At 44.3% G+C, this 21,401-nt stretch overlaps 1 protein-coding gene across 1 annotated transcript in view; it reads right to left on the bottom strand.

The window, feature by feature from the left end:
* The window catches only part of LOC309386770 (elongation factor 2-like), a 53,775-nt gene that overhangs the window by 21,302 nt on the left and 11,072 nt on the right, over positions 1-21,401 (bottom strand). Inside the window, exons 2-6 of the mRNA XM_081942524.1 lie at positions 13,003-13,217; positions 9,664-9,845; positions 7,424-7,635; positions 4,224-4,405; positions 1,740-1,845 (exon numbers count right to left, since the gene is read on the bottom strand). Of these exons, the coding sequence (XP_081798650.1) occupies positions 1,740-1,845; positions 4,224-4,405; positions 7,424-7,635; positions 9,664-9,845; positions 13,003-13,217 (897 nt within the window). The remainder of the gene's footprint in view (positions 1-1,739; positions 1,846-4,223; positions 4,406-7,423; positions 7,636-9,663; positions 9,846-13,002; positions 13,218-21,401) is intronic.

The following is a 21,401-nucleotide window of genomic DNA, read 5'->3' as shown; positions in this document are numbered from 1 at the left end:
GAGGACATGTTGTATTTTCGGGGAAACACGGTAATGAGGCAGTCCACCAGGTTGTGCTCTCTCTCTCTCAGTAAGTTCTTATGAAGGCTCTTGGCATTCTCAGGTTCATGAAACCGGGGCCTGCCATTATGTAGAGTGGCCCACCTGCTCCAGTCTAGAATCTTTGCCGAAACATGCAAATGAAGGAGAATACACGTGTCCCGGGATAATGTTGCAGGATCCAATCTGAGTCGGTCCCTGGGATCAGAGGTTTATGCTTTCAAACTTTCAGGCTCATGCTGGAATCTGTCCTCAAGGAACTTCTCTCTTTTCAGAATAGGTTCCACGTGTTGTATTTATATGGTTTCTGGGTGTAACAATTAGCTTTTACTTGCTAATACAACAATCATTACTTGTTGTTTTCTTGTGCCATCTGTGTCATTGGTCCTAAGTTTTTGTTCATTGCTGATGGTAAATCATCACTCCTATTGACTGACAAGGAGCCTGTTTCCCAGACGTCAATTGTTTTTCTGGCTATTTTTGTCCCTCCTCGACCAACAATCATAATAGCTGTGAAAATGAATGAAGTGCAAGTTTTGAGTTCAACTGAGCTCATTGCAATGTGAGGCTATCACTGAGTCCTTGTCTAACTGCTCATTTGTGTTCTCACAATCTGTGCTTAGATTCCTTCCCATCTCTCCTACATAGTCAGTCACAGGGACAATCCATATAGGATTGGTAGTCTCATGAACAAGGGCATGCATTCCGTTTTGCAGCTACTACTATTATTGGCCGAGCAGGGACAAAAATAGCCAGAAAAATGATTGAAGGTTGGGAAATGGGTCCCTTGTCAGTCAATAGGTGTGCTGATTTACCACTAGCCTACCAAGTACTTAGCAGTCAAGAGCTGGGCAGCACAAGGAAACAATTAACAACTTAATAGTTAGCCATCAACACACTAATTAAGTTGTTAAAAGCTACACACAACTAGGCACCATATAAATACAACACGTAAAACAGCCCGGCGCACATTTTATGAAACAGGCTATAACAGCGATGGCGAACCTTTTTTGGCTCGCGTGCCACAAGTGGGGGGAGCGCAGGAGGGTCGTGTGTGGGCGTGCTGCACACATAATGCAATGCATGACCCCCGTGCGCATGCGCGCACAATGCGCCCCCCCATTTTTACCTGCTTTTTTCACCATTCCCAGGCTCCAGAGGCTTTATAGGAGCCTGGGGAGGGCGAAAAGAGCCTCCCCACCCCCGGAGGCCCTCCGGAGGCTTCAGGGACCGTCCGGAGGCTTCCCTGAAGCCTTCGGAGCACTCAAAAGGATCCTCCGAGCAAACCTGACAAATGGCTCCGCGTGCCACCTGTGGCACGCGTGCCATAGGTTCGCCATCACTGGGCTATAACATTCATTTAAATCCAAGTACCTTGGCTTAACTTGAGCAAGAGGGATAGTAATAAAATCAGGCTACTTCGCTGTGAACTGAAAAGCATTTTTCCAGGACAGCTGCGTTAAGGCAGAAGTCTGTCCATTGGGAATAAGAATATTTCAAGCTACACCAGAAAGACACTTCTAAGGATGCGGCCACCAATTTATGAAAACTCATGTAAAGATATGTCATTCGTAAGTGTTCTGCCAATTAGACATTCTTGGAAATATGAATGTTGCAAGCGAAATGTATAAATGTCAAAGTGTGAAGTTTGAAAAGCAGATTAATTAGCATTCAGTGTTATAGCACTGTTCTGGCATTACCTTAAAAATAGGATCCAGGATAAGTTGGCAGAAAGTTCGTGGCAACTTCTTTCCATCAGGGCCAGCTGCGGATTTGCTGAATTTCCCTGTTGCCGGGTCAAAATACCTAAATGAAAATTGTACCTGTTTAACATTCATGGGCTAAAGAAGAGAGAAACAAAACAGGCCTTGATGCTACCCCATCTGCACAAAATGGCTCATATATCATTAATCTAGACAGCATACTAAAAAGCAGAGACATCACCCTGCCAACAAAAGTGTGTATAGTCAAGGCTATGGTTTTCCAATGGATGGCTGTGAAAGTTGGACCATAAGGAAGGCTGAGGAACAAAGAATGGAGGCCTTTGGACTCTGGTGCTGGAGAAGACTCCTGCGAGTCCCTTGGACTGCAAGGCGATCCAACCGGTCAGTCCTAGAGGAGATCAACCCTCACTGCTCTCTAGAAGGCCAGATCCTGAAGAGGAAACTCAAATCCTTTGGCCACCTAAGGAGAAGGAAGGACTCACTGGAGAAGAGCCTAATGCTGGAAAAGATGGAGGGCAAAAGAAGAAGGGGATGACAGAGAAGGAGGTGGCTGGATGGAGTCACCGAAGCAGTTGGCGTGAGCTTAAATGGACTCCAGAGGATGGTTGAGGAGAGGAAGACCTGGAGGAACGTTGTCCATGAGGTCGCGATGGGTCGAACACAACTTCCTAACTAACAACAGCAACATCATTAATACCAATCAGTTCAATACCACAGGACCACACGATTCCACTCTACTTTGGTGTTCAAAACACAAAGGAAACGGAATATTGTTGTTGTTTTCTCACAGTCAGCCAAATGTTTAGACTGGATTTGGCATTTTTGTCTATCTATCATCCTAATGAGTTATTTTCAAAGACTTGCAATAGGCAGGTGTGGATGTTTGATGGTGTTACATTTATCATTGCAGGAAGGAAGCTGTTGTCAGTAAAACTGCCTTTTGCAATTGACTGAGGGCGGATTTGTCAATGCCAATCAATGGTGTTCAAAGGGTGCTCCAGTTGTTCTGGGATTGGACCCAAGGCACCTATTACTATTGGTACGACCCTCGCTTGCCTTTGCCACAGTCGTTCTACTTCTATTTTCAGGTCTTTGCACTTTTTTGTCTTCTCCAGTTCTTTCTCTTCTCTTCTGCTACACAGGTAGTCCTCAACTGGCAACACTTAATGGCCATTCCAAGTTATGATGACACTGGAAAAAGTGACTTATGACCGTTTTTCACACTTATGGCCTACGGTCACATGATCCAAATTCAGATGCTCGGCAACTGACTCGTGGTTTATGACCGTTGCAGTTGCCCAGGGTCATGTCATTCCCCCTTTGCCGCCTTCTGACAAGCAAAGTCAACGGGGCGGCGAGATTCGCTAAACAACCATGTTTACTGCTTTAACAACTGCAAGGATTCACTTAACAACGGTGGCAAGGAAGGTCGCAGAACGGGGCAAAACTCACTTAACAAGCGTTTCAGTTAGCAACATACATTTTGGGGGCAACTGTAATCATAAGTTGAAGACTACCTGCATTACCTCGCCATGGGGGGTAGCTTACAACAATATGGAAAAAATGGGCTTTATCACAGTCAGATCAATGCCACTTCTTCTTAGCCCAGGGGTCGGCAACCTTAAACGCTCAAAGAGCCACAAAGGTCCTAACCGGAAGCCCCCCATGCAATTCTGGAGCCGACCGGAAATCTGGTTCCCCCACCATAGAGTCTCCTCCTAGCGCGGTGTCCTTTTTCCTCTGCCAACTGAAGTCTGCTTCTCCCACCATAGAGTCTCCTCCTAGCGCGGTGTCCTTTTTCCTCTGCCAACTGGAAGTCTGCTTCTCCCACCATAGAGTCTCCTCCTAGCGCGGTGTCCTTTTTCCTCTGCCAACTGGAAGTCTGCTTCTCCCACCATAGAGTCTCCTCCTAGCGCGGTGTCCTTTTTCCTCTGCCAACTGAAGTCTGCTTCTCCCACCATAGAGTCTCCTCCTAGCGCGGTGTCCTTTTTCCTCTGCCAACTAGAAGTCTGCTTCTCCCACCATAGAGTCTCCTCCTAGCGCGGTGTCCTTTTTCCTCTGCCAACTGGAAGTCTGCTTCTCCCACCATAGAGTCTCCTCCTAGTGCGGTGTCATTTTTCCTCTGCCTGTCCTAACTGAAAGCCCTGGCAATTGTGGAGCCAACCGGAAAACAGAGTCCTCTCCTGGCGTGCCGTGCTTCCCCCTCCCCCCCCCCCATTCAACCGGAAGCTCCTCTCAAAATTGTGGCACTGACCGGCAACGGGGAGCCGCAGCAGAGGGATGAAAGAGCCACATGCAGCTCCAGAGCCGCGGGTTGCTGACCCCTGTCTTAGACCCATCCTGTATTATGTCGCTTTAGCAAAAGGAGAAGGCGCATCATACTGCAAACCTGCATCGAAGGGCCTCCTTCCCCTAAAGTGTACCCACCTGAGACTGAAGGTAAGGATGCTATTTACTCACTTGTCTCCCCACAGCTTCTTCATCATGTCCTCCACTTTCTTGGCTCTGTCAGCTGAGGAAAGCTGGGCCTTTTCTCCTCTGGCTGCAAATTTGGCCACGTACATCTCGGCAAACTGCTTCAAGGTGAACGCCCAACCATGCAAGCCAGAGCCAAAGCCAACAGTACCGATGACGGGGTCGATCTGCAGGCAAAAGGAAGGATTCAGGCGTTTTAAAAGAACATGGAGAAGGTAGTCTACTTGGGAGACCCAGTCCCTCAAATAAAAGTGATCTCCAAGCAAGCAGAAACCTATTCTGACCTAGGCTTCCTGATACAGTAAAAAGCACACGCTTAGTCCCCCAAACCCTCATTATTTCAAAGACTGTGAATTATCTTCATTCACATCCCGTAATGAGTCCCAAATAGTAGTAAAGAGTTCTACAGCATGCTACCAAAGTCTTTCGGGATAAGACTGATAAGCACCTACCTTTGTCTTCTTTGAAAACAATGCCAAAGACTTAATTGGCAATTGGCTTGGCAAGGCCACACGGAGCACAGAGTCAAAACGGAGCTTCAGAAGGTAAACTGACCAACATGAACCAAGTTGCTTCCTGCAAAAGCTCATGTGCCTTTGTTCCTCCTTTATGTCCTATGGGAGGGGCCAATCACTTCCAAGCCTTACTTCCGAGTTGCCCCTCCCAGGAGTCTCCACGCGGCCCGTTTTGGATGCAAGGTAAGTGTAGGGCCCGTGTGGAGGCTCAGGGAGGGGGGAAAACGGGCCTCCTGGAAATTCCAGAAGGCCGGAAATGGGCCTGTCTATGGCCTCCAGACCCCGGGGGAGGCAGTTTTCACCCTCCCAGAGGCTCGAGGAAAGCCTCCAGAGCCTGGGGAAAGCGAAAAATGTCCTCCCTGCTGTGGTGCAGGAGGCTGACTAGGCCACACCCACCATGGCCACGCCCACCCAGCAACCGAGCAGAGAACCCATTGCTGAAATTTTTGAAGCCCACCCCTGGTTCTGGTCCTGCCTTGGGCTTGAAAGCTGACTGGGGTGACCTTAAGTCAGTCAGTCACTCTGTCAGCCCTTGATGCCATACTCAGGCAACAAGCCCTCCGGTCAATTCCTCTCACAACCAATAGATAAAACATTTGCTTGATCAGAAAAACAACGGTTCCTGCAGGAAAATGCTAGGAAGAAAACAAAACTTTTTTTTTTTAATCCAGGGTTCTCCAAACTTCGCACCTTTTAGACTGGAGGACTTCCAACTCCCAGAACTCCCCAGCCATGTTCCCCACACGTCTAAAAAGTGCCAACTTTGGAGATCGCTGAATAAATTCAAGCAAATATTTAATTGAACTCTCTGCCTTCTTGGTTTTCTTTAATTCTGAACGGCTTCACCAGATTATAAATTTTTAAAAAACTGCACATCGATGAGACTAGACCTTTTTTTAGGAAAAAAAAAACAAATTAAGGGACGTTAGCTAGGAAAATCCAGCATCAACATCCTGAATATCCATCTGAATCAAGCTGATAATGGAGCTCCTCACATGCCAGAGTCCTTCACTTCATCACAATAGGTAAAACAAGACCTGCCTTTTTAGTGCTTCATTCGACAAACTGCAACATGGAATAGAGTTTTCTCCCAAGGTTCAAATGCGAAGGGAGGGAGGGAACTGATGCCGTCAAAAGCATTATTTAAGCTTACATTGGTCTTAGTTCTTTAATCCTCTATACCAGGGGTGTCAAACTCAGATCCAGCCCCCAGGGTGCTTAGATTGATACAACTGAGCGAGTCCAGAGATATTTCACGAGAAGAGTCCTCCACTCCTCTGCTCACAACGGAATACCTTATATCACCAGGCTTGAAATTTTGGGCTTAAACAACTTAGAACTACACCGTCTTCGGTCTGACCTGAGCGTAGTACACAAAATTATCTGCTACAACGTCCTACTGGTCAATGACTACTTCGGGTTCAACTGCATCAATACACGAGTACACAATAGATACAAACTTAACGTAAACTGCTCCAAACTTGATTGCAGAAAATACGACTTCAGCAACAGAGTGGTCAATGCCTGGAATGCTCTACCTGACTCTGTTGTTCCATCCCCAAACCCCCAAAACTTTAACCTTAAACTGTCTACGGTGGACCTCACCCCTTTCCTAAGAGGTCTGTAAGGGGCGTGCATAAGCGCACCAATGTGCCTACCGTCCCTGTCCTACTGTCCCCACTTATTCGTATCAATTTCCTGTGTTCATAATCATGTTTATACTTATATCTCTTATCTTATACATGCTTGACAAAATAAATAAAGAATAGATGTGGCCCATGGGGCCGGCCTGGAAATATTAAAAGCTCCTCTGCTGGTCAAAACAGGGTGCTGCAGGGAGCGGCACGTTTTCAGCCAGCAGAGTGCTGTAGGAGGTAATGGAGGCCAAAAACGGCCCATAGGGGGAGGCACGTGAGTGCCCCCCCCCAGCCCATTTTCAGCCAGCAGAGTGCTGTAGGAGACCATGGAGGCTGAGAAAGGCCTAGAGGGAGCCGCACGCAGCTCCCCTGCACCCCATTTTGGCTGGCAGAGGCACCGCAGTCTGGTCTCTTTATATTTCCCACGGGCCTAAGATCTAAGGACCCTGCAGGCTGGATCTGGCCTGAGTTTGACACCCCTGATAGAGAGGATTAAAGAACTAAGCATTGCTAGCTGGGGAATTCTGGGAGTTGAAGTCCACGCATTTTAAAATGGCTGCAGTTGGGAAACACTGGTCTAGCACAACACCATGCAAACCAGTGGTGGGATTCAAATAATTTAACAACCGGTCCTCTGCGCTAATGACCAGCTGGGTAGGCGTGGCTTGGTGGTCATGTGACTGGTTGGGCGTGGCCAACTCAAGGTCACTCAGGTCGATGGGCGCTTCGCCTGAGCTGTTACAATGTAGCAAGGGTTAACCGGAGAGGCAGTTTCTGTAAGCAGGGCAATAAAGATCAGGCTAGAAACACCACCAGAATCTTTCCTTCCTGCCTTCCTTACAGGATTAGCCCTGTAGAGTGTGAAAAAATGAAAGGAGATTTCTTCCAACAACTGGCTCTCCGAACTGCTTAGAAAATTAACAACCGGTTCTCCCGAATAGGTGCTAACTGGCTGAATCCCACCACTGATGCAAATGCAATCCTACGGAACTAACTTCCTCCTTGCTCCAATCTCAACGTAAGTTCTCTTTACCATAATATTACCCATGGGTCCAGTTTCACCCTCTCCGTAAGTAGAAATGATAACATTGACGTTTTCCACAATGCGCTGGAAGGTCTGGTAAAGCTCCTCGGGTTCTAACTGCAGCTCCAGCAGAGCGCGGTCCATCTTGTTCATCATCAGGACGGGTTTGATGCGCTCAGCAATTGCCTGGCGAAGAACAGTCTCCGTCTGCACGCAAACCCCTGGAGGGAAAGTTGACACTGGGTATGCGTAGTTCCCGAGAAGAACTGGGTGCTGAAAAGTTCCAGCATTCTCAAACCGTCAAAGGTTTTGTGTAACTTTGGTGGAAAGAAGAAAAACAAAGTGGCTTCCTACCTAATGGCCAGAGATTAGCAGTAGCTAATCTTATATATTATAATTTAAAAGATACTGTTGTGGCCTGTCAGCCACTGGCCCCTCCAACAGCTGAAACAGGGGAGGAAAAGGAGGCTTGGGAGTCAGGGACAGCATCAAGGCAACCTGAGAGCTCGGAGGGGGAAGAGGGAATGGAGCTGGCAGAGAGAGAGAGAGAGATGGAGTCTGGGTCGTCCGTCAGCCCTGAGATGGAGAGCCATCAGTCCCCAGATCTGGAGGTAGCTGATGAGGAAGAGGAGGATCAGCTGAGTTCAGTGCCTGACGTGCGGATGCACAGAAGGCAGAGGAGAGGAGAGCAGTGGAAATCCATGGGCTGGTCCTTGGGATGGAAGAGCCACTGCTGCTAGCGAAGCCACACCCTAGCTGTGGGGATAAAAGGCAGGGGATAGAGATGAATAGATGTGGCAGAGGAGAGGAGAGCAGTGAAAATCCATGGGCTGGTCTTTGGGATGGAAGAGCCACTGCTGCTAGCGAAGCCACACCCTAGCTCTGGGGATAAAAGGCAGGGGACGGAGATGAATAGATGTGGCAGAGGAGAGGAGAGCAGTGGAAATCCATGGGCTGGTCCTCGGGATGGAAGAGCCACTGCTGCTAGCGAAGCCACACCCTAGCTCTAGGGATAAAAGGCAGAGGGCGGAGATGAATAGATGTGGCAGACAACTATTCATCTTCCGTCCGGACGTAGCCTGCAGTGAGAGAGAAACTTGTTGCCGGGGCTGCTGGCGTTCCTAATAGAGGAATCATTGATTTAACTTCAGAGGGTTTGTTGTGTTTGGGAAGCTGGGTCAGAAGAGATACATATCCCATTTCTCAGCACTTAAAAGAGAAAAAGACTCTGGTGTACTATATCCTCAAGGCTGTGGCGGGCTGGTATTTGTGTTGCTGAAATTTTGTATGTTGCAGAAACATCGAATACCCCCTGAGGTGCCCATCTCACCTTCTTTATTCTGAAGTTTTCCTGGGTGAAAACTCTGGTGAACAATCCAAAGCAGTGTTCTCCAAAATTCAAGACTTGTGGACTTCAACTCCCAGAATTCCATACTGGCCAGGGAATTCTGGGAATTGAAGTCCACAAGTCTTAAAAAGTTGCCAATATTGAAGACCCCTGATCTAATCTGCCTTGCTTTGAGGTGTCACCAAACATTCACCGTTTGGGGGAGGTCTGCAGAGTGCAAAAACTTTTTTAAAAATAATTTGCCTCTTTAAAATCTTGGTGCGTCTTATACTCCGAAAAATATGGTAAGTGGTTTGCCCAGAGGAATCTAGAGAGTTTTGCTGACAGGGAGAGATTTAATCCAAACTGCCGCATCTGTTTTACCTTTCCATGGTATACTGAATATACACAATAGAGAAGAGGGTAAACTGTACTTTGTTGTGACACTTGTGAATTTGAGAGGAGACAAACACCAGCCAGATATCTTGTAATAATACTGCCAACTTCCAAAATGTTTTATTTTCTTTAAAAAAATCGAAATACTTGGCACTACCCATAGGGCTCAGGAATTCATAGATTGCTAATGGCTTTGTTAGCAACCTTGACCGCCAGGAGCGACACAGATCTGAGGAGCATCTTATCCTTGCTACTATGCTTTGCTTTGGAAAGTCTGAGTAAATCGGGAATCTTCCTTGCCAGACGGATGCTTAGCACAAAGGCGCTCCTTGATCACACATAACAGTGAACAAAATTTGTGGATTCCTTCAGAATCAGATGCTAAGATACAGGTAGTCCTTGACTTACAACAGTACCATTCGAAGTTACAACGGCAATGAAAAAAAACGACGACTCATGAATGTTGTTCACACTTATGACAGTCACAGCACCTCCCTGGTCACATCTTAATTTTAAGTACATTCACCTGAAACACAGTCAACGACTACAAGAGCTCCATCAGTGACGCGAAGAGCTGCTGTGACTTCGGAGGAGAAATCCACATGCCCAGGGGAGTCGATTAAATTAATGAGGAAACCGGATCCATCTTTGGATTGCCTGATAAAGTCCAAATCGTTTTCTGAGAGCTCATAGTAGAGAGAAATGGCCCTACAAAAGAAGACAAAGGATTTTCCTAAAGTCCCGTAAAACATCTATCAGGAAAGGAGGGGGGGGAGTGCATTCCACGCATACCTTCGGCTAGAGTCGGATCTCAGATTACTACAGCAGGCTTGTGAGGCGTGTACCTCATTGGTGAATGTGATTTATGACACAGACTGGGGGGATGGAGGAAACAGGGGCAAAGTTCAGCCATAATTAAAATGAAGTCAGGACTGACTGCAATAGGGTATTGCTGAAATGGTGTTCCTAATAAATGACTGGATTTCTTTTGAAACTTGGCTCGGGGCTCATGAATTAATTAGGGCATCTTTCGGAGACCTGACAACATCTGCATAGAACACTGCGCCCTCTGGGTGCGCTGGATCCACAACTCCCCTAATCTTTAGGCACCAGGGCTAGGCACTAAAGAAAAACTAAGGCACCACTGCGTAAGACTCCTTCATTTATCAAAATGCAAATCTCGGAAACCAGACGTTTTTACTTTCTCTGTCATTGCCAAACTCCCCTCTAGAAAGTAATAACTTCCAGGTTTCCAGCTATAAACAAGCCACTGCGTTTTAGGAAAGTTTTGCTGACATGGCCATTGAGATTTTAGCTTTATGGATTTTTAAAAACATACACAATCACTAAAATTAAAAAGGACAATTTAAACAAGAAATGTTGATGAGGGAGCGAGAAATAACAGGATAACAGAATTGGAAGGGACCTTGGAGGTCTTCTTAGTCCAATCCGTTGCTCGAGCAAAAAACCCTGTCCATTTGAAGCAAAGGGTTGTCCAATCTCTTCTTAAAAACTTCCAGTGTTGGAGCATTCACAACTTCTGGAGGCAAGTTGTTCCACAGCTTAATTGTTCTGTTAGGAATTATTTCCCTAGTTCTTGATTCTCTCCTTGCTTAGTTTCCATCAGTTGTTCCTTGTCCTGCCCTCAAGTGCTTTGGAGAATAGGTTGACTCCCTCTTCTTTGTGGCAGCCCCTCAAACATTGGAACGCTGCTATCATATCCCCCCTAATCCTTCTCTTCATCAGACATCCCATATACCTGCAATTATTCTTCATATGTTTTAGATTACTGAATTTGAATTAAACTGCTGAGTTAAATGAAACAAGCTGACCATCTTCATACATTGCATTTAACTTGCTGCTGAATTAATTCGTGTTTGCCATTTTCACGATATACTGAACCATAAATCAACCAATTTAGTAAATCACAAAAACTCTTGGTGAAGTTAAAATAACCAAGTTTAGTGTGTTGTGCACATTCATTCATCCACAAGTCTTTTGTAAAGATGTAAAGCAATGCTTCTCAATCTTGGCAACATTTTAACAAACTGAATCCCTGTTTGGTTTGGTGGCAGCAGTGCCTCAGATAGAAAGTCCATACAGAGAATGGTAAGTGACAATCAAGATTCTATTCTATTCCATTCCATTCCATTCCATTCCTATTCGTCTCTAGTCTTTCATCTCCTCTTATTATGAAGTTATGTGGAATTCAACTCTCAGTATTCCCAAGCCAGCATGACTGACTGTGGGATTCTGGGAGTTGAAGTCCACATATCTTAATGTTACTAAGGTTGAGAAACATTGATGTAAAGTATATCATGACATTTCTTTATTGTTTACACTGCTCATACAAATAATACAGAAATGCATCCTTACTTGGGAAGAATAGTGTAGCCTTCATCCTAACCATCTTTGATAAGCCGATGCCATGTTTGTTTCATGTGATGTTTTTGCTGGTAATCCTCAACTTACAACCATTTGTTTAGTGATTGAAGTAACAACAATACTGAAAAAAAGTGACTTATGACCGGTTTTCACATGTACGACCGTTGCAACATCCCCCGTGATCAAAATTTTGGTGTTTGGCAACTGACTCATCGTTATGACAGTTGCAGGATCCCAGGTGACACCATGATCACCACTTGCAACCTTCCAGCCGGCTTCCAACAACCAAAGTCAAGGGGGAAGCCTGATTCGTTTAACAACTGAATGGTTCACTTAACAACTCTGGCGAGAAAGATTGTAAAATGGGGCAAAACTCACTTCACAACTGTCATGCTTAGCAATGGAAATTTTGCGCTCGATTGTGGTTGTAAATTGAGGACTACCTGTAGAAATTCTAAACCATTGGACCTAACACATTTGTGATCCCTCATATCTTGCGTGCCTTGCACGAGACATACTTTGTGAAACAGACTATAATGCAGAAACACAATCACAAAATATTTTATTATTGCTATCACAACTCATATGACTATTGCTCTAAAATCCATCTTTTTTGTTTAAAACAGCGGCCCCCCAAAATTCTAGCTTGGTAGACTGCAGGAGTAGGGGAGAGGCGATGTGCGCACAGCTCCATTTCAGCAAGCAGTGGGCGTGCATGCCCACCGCTTGCACAAATAGAGCTTTGCACGCAAGCACGAGCACCTGCTGCTCACACAAATGGACCTTCGCGTGCATTGCTTGCCCCTTGCATAATCCAATACCGGATATGGCCCGGTAGTGGGTCTTGGCTCTGGGGTTGGGGCCCCGTTTTAAAGAGCATGTCAACTTCCAACTGAACCTGGCCGCAGCTATCTTTCTATTCCTCAGTTGCCAGAAAGGGGGGAAGGAGGTTGGAATGCCTTACTAGACAAAACAGAAAGTTTTCTCCTGAGAACCAAGGTCATCCCCATTGGTAATGGATAAGGTTGGGGAAAGGGTGCCTGGAGAGCCCACCAATTGACCTAATAGACCAACATGACCTGTGACACTTGGAGATGGGGTTATTTCCTAGTTTAATTATACTGAAACCGCGGGAAAGATTTAGATTTGGTTTTCCATTGAAGCTGTGCCAATATGATGTACTCATTAAAGGAGATCTTTGAGAAGGAGCCCAGTCTCAGAATCCTGATTTGCTTGAGTTTGTTAGTCGGAGCCTTGATAGACCATTTTAATGGGTGCTTCTATGAGTAAGAAACAACTTGGCAAGTCTAAGTTACAAGTGTCAGATATTCTGACCTATAAAATCAGTCAAGAGAGTGAATTTTTCAAAATAAACTAGCATAAACCAAACGGAAGTCTGCTATCTTCAGAACACTCCATTTGTAACTGATGTACAATTGATAGTCAAAAAGGACTGCAGAGAAAAGTTAACGATACTCACGTAGATTTGATTGTGATACACCTTTCCTGCTCGTCTTTCCGTGTGTCAGTAAATCGTGTTTCACCAGCCCTGGAAGAAGCGATGATACCCGCTTTACACACTAAAGAATCTGTAAGCGTGGACTTGCCATGATCAACATGAGCAATCACCGACATGTTTCTGATGTTGGACTTTTTGTCCATGATCGCTCGGATCTGGTCTACTGTAAAATTCACCTGAAAGTGAAGAACAGAAAGTAAATAAAAAGAGACAGGGAATGGAACTGGTGGAGGTTTTATTCCATAAACATTTCACAGAAACTAAAACGGAAAGCTTTTGTGGCATTTAATTATGCACTTTCAAAGAGGTGTTGGCTCTAAGCAACTGCACAGAATTTCTCCCTGACAATCTCTTGCCTGGTCCTTCAGGTTGTCCAACGGTGTACCTATCTTTGCTGTGACTCCGTGGTCCCCAACCTTTCTGGCTCTGAGAATCGGTGGCAGCAATGGTGGGAGGAGAGGGAGGGGATGGTTTTGCGTGCGCACAAATGCAGCTTTGTGTGTCCACACACTCATCCAGCGCTTGCATGACCCAGTTCCTAAAGGGCTACGGACCGGTACCAGGCTGCAGATTGGGGGGGTTGGGGTCCCCCTGCTGTAACTGATTCTATCCTTGCAGCTGGACTTCCTCTCCTCCCCCTCGTTCATACCATCTTTCCCATCATCAGAGCCTTCACTAGAGAGCCAAGTCTTCAAATAATGCATTAAGGTATTATCTCAAGTCTCTGTAATATCAACCAGGTGGGTTTTTTTTTAAAAAAATGCCTTTATTGGAATAATACTATATTGTAGTCCAACTGAAATGAATTTTGCAATTTTCATTTTCAATTTATCTTGGGATTCCAGTCACAGCCTAGCATTGCAAACTGTTACTTTTCAACAGAATTAAAACAATGAATTTTAACATTGATTGTTGCTCGGGTAAGCATAGTTAATTCAGTGTCAGCAGCTTTCTGTGCTCTAGGCTCACTTCTGGCTTTTCAATTAAAAAAAAAACTGACACCATAAAACTATCAAATTAAACTGCCAGACAGCAATATTCCTGCTTTGTGGAATACAGGATCACAATTATTTCACAGATAGCTAATTATCTAGTGTTCTATTCCCATATGAGCAGAACATGCTATGGTGATCTCAAATTCTATCTTTTTAATAACCAAAACAAGTTATAGCAACTGTATTATCTATCTTCTGTATCTTTTGTTGTTAAAAATCAGGCTTTAACCCAGGGGTGTCCAACCTTGAAAATATTACAATGTATGGACTTCAACGTCCGGAATTCCCCAACTGACTGGCTGGGGAATTCTGGGAGTTAAAATCCACAGGACTTAAAGTGTCCAAGGTCGGATACCCCTGCTTTAACCATTCCTCTCATCAAAGCAATGATATCATTAGCATCTTGCTATAAGCAGAGCAAGCAATTTTTTTTCTTCAATCATGAGGATTGTTATGCAGCCAATCACTTGGACAGTTTTTGCCCATTTCTGTCGTTCTTTCAAAGTCGGGCAGAAAGCTTTTTGCTTGCCGTGCTAGTGAGATGCTAATGATATCATTGCTTTGATGAGAGGAATGGTTAAAGCAGGGGTATCCGACCTTGGAAAAGTTAAGACCTGTGGACTTCAACTCCCAGAATTCCACAGCCACATTCCAAAGCTGGGAAGAGGATATTCCCAGTTCCTGGGCCTTTGGCCTTCCAACTCATCTAAAGCCTGGTCTAAAATAACCCACGCCAGCCGCTTCTTGAGACGAGTGACACTTGGTCCTGACACTGCAACTGGAAGGGGCTTGAAGCATAAAACTCAACCAGCACACACTCCCCTCTCTGACAATCCCATTTCTCTAGAGCAGGGCTCTCCAACCCTGGCAACTTTTAAGACTTGTGGACTTCAACACAACTCTAGAAGAAGGGTCACCAACCTTTCGGAAGTCAGGGGTCACTAAATTCATAATTTTAAATCCCACGGACCGTTAATATGATCTGCCTAATGACCGGCTGGATGTGTGTGTGGCTAGGTAGTCATGTGACTGGGTGGGCGTGGCTAACTCGATGTCACTCATAGAGGGGTGCCTCACCAGCCTCTACTCGCCCCTCCCCTCCCAGCCATCCTCCCCTGCCTGTCCGGCCTCCTTAAGAAGCAGTTGTTGGAGCTAAGCAGCCACCACGAGAAAGAGTTGGCAAAGCTCAGTTCAAATTGGATCTGAAGGAGGCTCAGTAGAAGCACGTCACTGAGGACTACAAGCATAGGCTTTCCAAGCAGAGGGAAGACCTGTGGGAATGCAAGGCCAGGTACCGGCGCCTGGAGGCTCAGTGGGCTGAGATGGTCAGCCAGTTCCAGGCCATGATGCAGTCCCACTGGAACAAGGTCCTCCGGCTTTTCACCACCACCAGCACTTCCCTCCAGTCTTCACCCAAAGCCCCCCACCAGGAGGCTGAAGCAGACCCCCCGTTGGAATTTCTGACCCCCTCTGACCCACACAAAAAGACCCCGAAGGGGGAGACTCTCTGCAGCAACACAAGCCTTCATTGCACGTATCCGTCTCAGGGGCTGTAGTTTGAGGACTCCTGATTTAGTGCAATATAAAAAAAAATGCAAATAATTTTTCCGCGGACCACCAAAATGTTCTCACAGACCACCAGTGGTCCACGGACCACCAGTTGATGACCGCTGCTCTAGAAGGCACAGGAGGGAATCCTGGGAGTTGAAGTCCACAAGTCTTAAAGTTGCCACGGTTGGGCAGCCCTGCTCTAGAAGGCACAGGAGCCTAAGTGTTCGTTTGTGAAAGCTCTCACAATGCCTTGATTCAGCAGAGTGTGCATGTCCCTGGGCCAGAGAAAGAAGGACAACCGGCTGACAGTTACAATTGTGGCGTTAACCAGCAAAGGCAGCCAAAGTCTGTGAAGTCCCTCCATTTCTACAAAGAGTTGTCAGTTATGATTAAAGTAACTGCAATTTTTTTTTTACTTGCTAAGTCGCCATGGAGATGATGGGCAACGAGGAGGATATATTAAACATGTAGGCCATCCAACTGTGGATCTTTTGCATGGAATAAGATATTATTACAAAGCAAAATGGTAACGGAGGATTATAAAAAGAAGAGAATCTTTTTGGAGAATAATCTTAATAAAAAGTACAAAAGGAAGGAGGTTTGGGGTGTAAGTGAAGCTTTTGTAAGAGGGTATTTGATACAACACAATAGCAGATTTAAAAAGAAAAAGGGAAGAAAATATACTAATGATTTTGAGTGAGATTGAAAAAAAAAATCTTAACATTCTCCAGGGTTTGACAACTATTATTCACCAAATTAAGCTTTTACAGCTGCAATTATCTATGTTAGCAGTGAGAGAGATGGAATTCAAGATGAACTTGTAAGACAAAGAAATTTTGAAGCTGCAAATAAACCAGAGAGATGGTTGGCATATAAGATAGAAAAAGAAAGGAAAATCATTTTGTAACTTTAGAAAAAGAGGCATATTTATAATTGTATTTATAATTTGCATCTAAAGCCACTTTTTTTCTTTTTTTCTTTTTCATTATTTTTCTATTTTTCTTTGATTTCTTTTTTCTTCCGTATATTCAATTTCTTTGCATTAGATTTTATCTCATTGTTTAAAAGTTTCAATAAAAATTATGTATATATTTTAAAAAAAGGAATTGTCCTTGGCTATTTTTCTATTGCAGCTTTTAGTAGCTGTATGTGTAAAGAGCTTACAGGATAAGCTTAGATAATAAAAGTTTATTGTACTGTACCTCTTACTGTGAAAATATTTTACAATATTAGTTTTCAGCACCATTACAATTTATTAAAAGTGTAAAAATCCCACTAGGATTTATTTCTGGGTAACTGAGCAGAATAATCCTCCTATAACCCAAAGTATCTCTGCCACCCTCTTAATGTCAGTATTTGTTAAACATCAGTCTCTTAAGAGATATATTTGATCTATGAATGCAAGCCATTATTGAGGATCCATTCTGTTTCTTTCCCACCATTATTTACTGCTAAACAGGGAGAGAAAGAATAGATACGGTGATATTTCTGTCAATGGGAGAGACCTGCCTATGAAGATTCTCAGTCATCCAGGTCATGGTTGTGCCAAAAAAGGTGCTTTTTCAAAACTTTGTTTTTGCTTGAAGATGTTTCACTTCTCATCCAAGAAGCTTCTTCAATTCTGAAGAAGCTTCAGAAGTTCTGAAGAAGCTTCTTGGAGGAGAAGCGAAACCTCTTCAAGCAAAAACAAAGTAAGTCCAGTTGCCTTTTGGAAAAGCATCCTTGGGGCAGTGGAACAGTTACCGTATTTTTCAGAGTATAAGACACGCCAAGATTTTGAAGAGGCAAATTAAAAAAGAAAGTTTTTACACTCTGCAGACCTCCCAAAAATGGCCCGTTTTTTTGCAAGAACGGGCCCATTTGTGTCAAAAAAAGGGCATGCACAGCCTTTAGGAGGCTTATAGAGTGCTCCAGCCATTTTTTGCTCATTTTTGCCCTCCCCAGCCCCAGGAGCACTCTGGAAGCCTCCTAAAGGCTATGCACAGCCATTTTTGCAAAGGGAGCAGGGTTTTGGGATGCCAAAAATGCTGTATTCAGGGTATAAGATGCAGCCAGATTTTCACCCTCTTTTTTGAGGAAAAAAGGTGTGTTTTTTACTTCGAAAAATACAGCAGTTTATTGACTTGGAAAGCAATTATTTTGGCTTGGCGGCCTTAGCCAAATGTGTGAGCCTGGTCTTCTATATACAGAAGAGACACTTATTTGTTATTTGCTTACTTATTAAATCTAGACGGGTGTACAACTCTATCAAGACTCTGGGCTGGGTATAATATCAATACTTCAAACCCATTTGAAAGAACCACAAAAGTCTGGAGAAGAATAAACCCAAAGTCCTGGGGAAAGTGTTTTAAGGGCCCACTTAAACAAAAGCAGAGTGAGAAAGTCAGAATACAAACAATGAAATTAAAACAGACAAGATGTTCAAGTTACTCCTCCTCTTGGTTTCTCCTCATCCAGGCTAAGGAAGCAGCTGAGAACGACTTCGCCAGGAGTTGGATATTGTTATCTCATCATCTCCGATCACTGCCCATTGAATTTATAAGAGTTGCAGTCCAGTAACATCTATACCAGGGGTGTCCAAACTTGGGAACTTTAAGACTTGTGGACTTCAACTCCCAGAATTCCCCAGCCAGCCATGCTGGCTGGGGAATTCTGGGAGTTGAAGTCCACAAGTCTTAAAGTTCCCAAGTTTGGACACCCCTGATCTATACAAAAGCAGGTTTCCCTACACCTGATGAGAATTTGCTGCGAACATGCTGCAAAAATCCGTAACCCCTGAAAAGGGCAATAAAATAATGCTTAAAACTAATAAAAAAGTCTTGTCACAGACATCTCTCCTCTTCATGGCTGTTTTCGGCACTCAAAGAGATACAATAAAAGAGAGAAGTGAAGAAATATGAGTGATTTTCATTACACGGTGGTTATAGGCAGATTGCGATTCATATTCTGATTAATAGTCAGGTAGGAGTTCCAGGGAACAAAATCCTTTAAAAATAATAATAATAAATATACACAAATGTTTTACGCCAACCAGATAAAACAATCTGGTAAAGGAGCCAGACTTAAACTAACTTAGCCCTTAGATCAGGGGTCACCCAACCTCTGGACTGTAGCCTACTACTGGGCTGCGTCCTATTGAGTCTGTCTTCTGCACCTCTATAACTGTCTGGTTTGGCTCTGCAACCAAACAAGACAGACACAGACTTCAATGGACAATTAGAACTGCAGAAAAAAACAGTTGCTATCAACCTGCCTTCCATCGAGGACCTGTACGCTGCACGAGTCAAAAAGAGGGCTGTGAAAATAACTACAGACCCCTCACATCCTGTACATAACTTATTTCAACTTCTACCCTCAAAATGACGGTATAGGGCACTGAACATCAGAACAACTACACAAGGACAGTCCCCCCCCCACCCATGTCATCACTCTGCTAAACAGCTAATTCCCACAACACTGTCAAACTATTTAGTAAGATTATATTACTATTATTCTTCTCTTCCTTCCTATTACCTATGGTATTTCCTTTTCTACTTATGACTATTGGTTAGTAGTTTGTATCTTTACGATTTATATTGTTTAGTTTAGTTTCATATATTGAAGAGCACCCGGAGGCTTCAGCTGGTCCAGAATGCGGCCGCGCGGGTTGTCATGGGGGTACCTAGGTGCTCCCATGTTACACCTCTTTTAGGCGGCCTGCACTGGTTGCCGGTTGTTTTCAGGGTGCGATTCAAGGTATTAATTATGACCTTTAAAGTGCTCCATGGCTTAGGCCCAGGGTACCTGCGAGACCACCTACTGCCACCAGTAGCGTCCCACCGTCCAGTACGATCCCACAGAGTTGGCCTCCTCAGGGTGCCGTAGGCCAGGCAGTGGGAGCGCCTTCCCTCTGGAATGAGCTGCCCCCGGAGCTTCGCATAATCCCTGACCTCCGGTCCTTCCGACGTGCCCTAAAAAGTTGGCTTTTCCAGGAAGCCGGCCAGGCCTGTTAATTTTAACTTATTTTAAATGTATTGTCTTTTTGGTTTGTTTTTGGATATGGATTTAATTTTTTTTTAAACTTTTGGGATGTATGTTTTTTAATGTTGTTTTTTAATGTTGTACGCCGCCCTGAGTCCTTTTGGAGAAGGGCGGCATATAAATCCAAACAAACAAACAAACAAACAATATATGATTTAGGTTCATTGCTTATATAGTTTTCTATGACTATCACTAAGGGTTGTATCTTATGATTCATGATGAATGTATTTATGACTATGATCATGATTTATCACTTATATCTTGATGTACACTAAGAGCTTATGCACCAAAGACAAATCCCTTGTGTGTCCAATCACACTTGGCCAATAAAGAATTCTATTTTCCATTGCATTGCATTCCATTTTTTCTTTATTCTATCCTATCCTTGTAAGACGAGGACTATTTGTATAGGCTAAATAATGATAATAATTGTAAGCCAATAACTTAATAAGATTCCAAGTCTTTTCGGTGTTACATCTTTATATTTGCTTATCTTTTTAGCAAAACCTAAGCTCCAACATAGCTCTACTTTTAACTAAATCTGTCCTAATGCTCCTTCTGTATTCGTCTACCCAATAATTCCAGCCAGGCCAGATCCAGAGTCTCTCTTTCTCTTCTCTCTTCTCTCTCTCTCTCCCTCCCTCTCTCTCTCCTGTGGTCTGGTGGTGCTCAACTCTTTCTGAAGCACTCCTATCAACGATGTGGGTGCGCAGGTGAGATCTGCCAGCATCATGACCACTCTGAAGCATGGCTGGTGCACTTCCTAGGGGGAGCTCTTCCTGAATTGGTCCACACTGAAGCTGCATCAGGTGAACTTGTGAGACCTCTGGGCTCCCCTGCTGCAGCATCGGCTGCTTTCTTGGTCCCACCCCTCTCACTGTCACTGAGCCTCTGCTATTTCCAATGCTTCTCTGCCCTTTCAAAATTGCATAGCAGGTATTTCCTTTTCTCCTTCACCCTGTTTCTTTTAACCCTCTTCTTTCTCCTCCTTGCGCCTCCTGGCATCTCAGTGGCCGAACCCTGCCACAAAACTCTCTTTTGAAGCAAAGCGGGTCCTTCCTAAAGCTCTTTCTTCATAGAAAGGCAGGGCCCTAAAAAGAATGCAGGAAGTGGGGGCACAGGCATTCTTGGTGCCATGCAGCCCACACTTTCAATACAATACAATAGTAGAGTTGGAAGGGACCTTGGAGGTCTTCTAGTCCAACCCCCTGCCTAGGCAGGAAACCCTATACCGTTTCAGGCAAATGGCTATCCAACATCTTCTTAAAGACTTCCAGTGTTGGGGCATTCACAACTTCTGGAGACAACTTCTGTTCCACTGATTAATTGTTCTCACTGTCAGGAAATTTCTTCTCAGTTCTAAGTTGCTTCTCTCCTTGATTAGTTTCCACCCATTGCTTCTGTCTGGGAAAAAAAATGCCCTGGGAAATCTGAGATCAATGGACCGTGGCTGATTCCCTTCCGCATATCTTTTGAGATATTGAGAAAAAAATAAGTCTTTTAAAATATTCTAATTAATAAACAAACTTTAATAATAAAACAATAAAAGTAAATGAAACAGAAATAACTAATTGGTTACATTTTGATAATGAAAGCTCCGTCAGCCAAAGTTGGCTGCCGAACAAAGAAGAGAAGAATTTTTGGAATGTGTAACGCGTGCGCAATAAATCACTTTCAGATAACATTTTGTTTTATGACCTGCGCAATAAAGCTTTCTTAGTTTAACTCTTGAGTGTCAATTCAGGCAGTTCAGGCCTAGCAAACTTTTTAACATCGTGACACTCCTTCTTTTGC

This window comes from Natrix helvetica (assembly GCF_964273705.1).
Source record: "Natrix helvetica genome assembly, chromosome: 2".
Taxonomy (NCBI): Eukaryota; Metazoa; Chordata; class Lepidosauria; order Squamata; family Natricidae; genus Natrix; species Natrix helvetica.
This window is presented reverse-complemented; position numbering and strand designations above follow the sequence as displayed.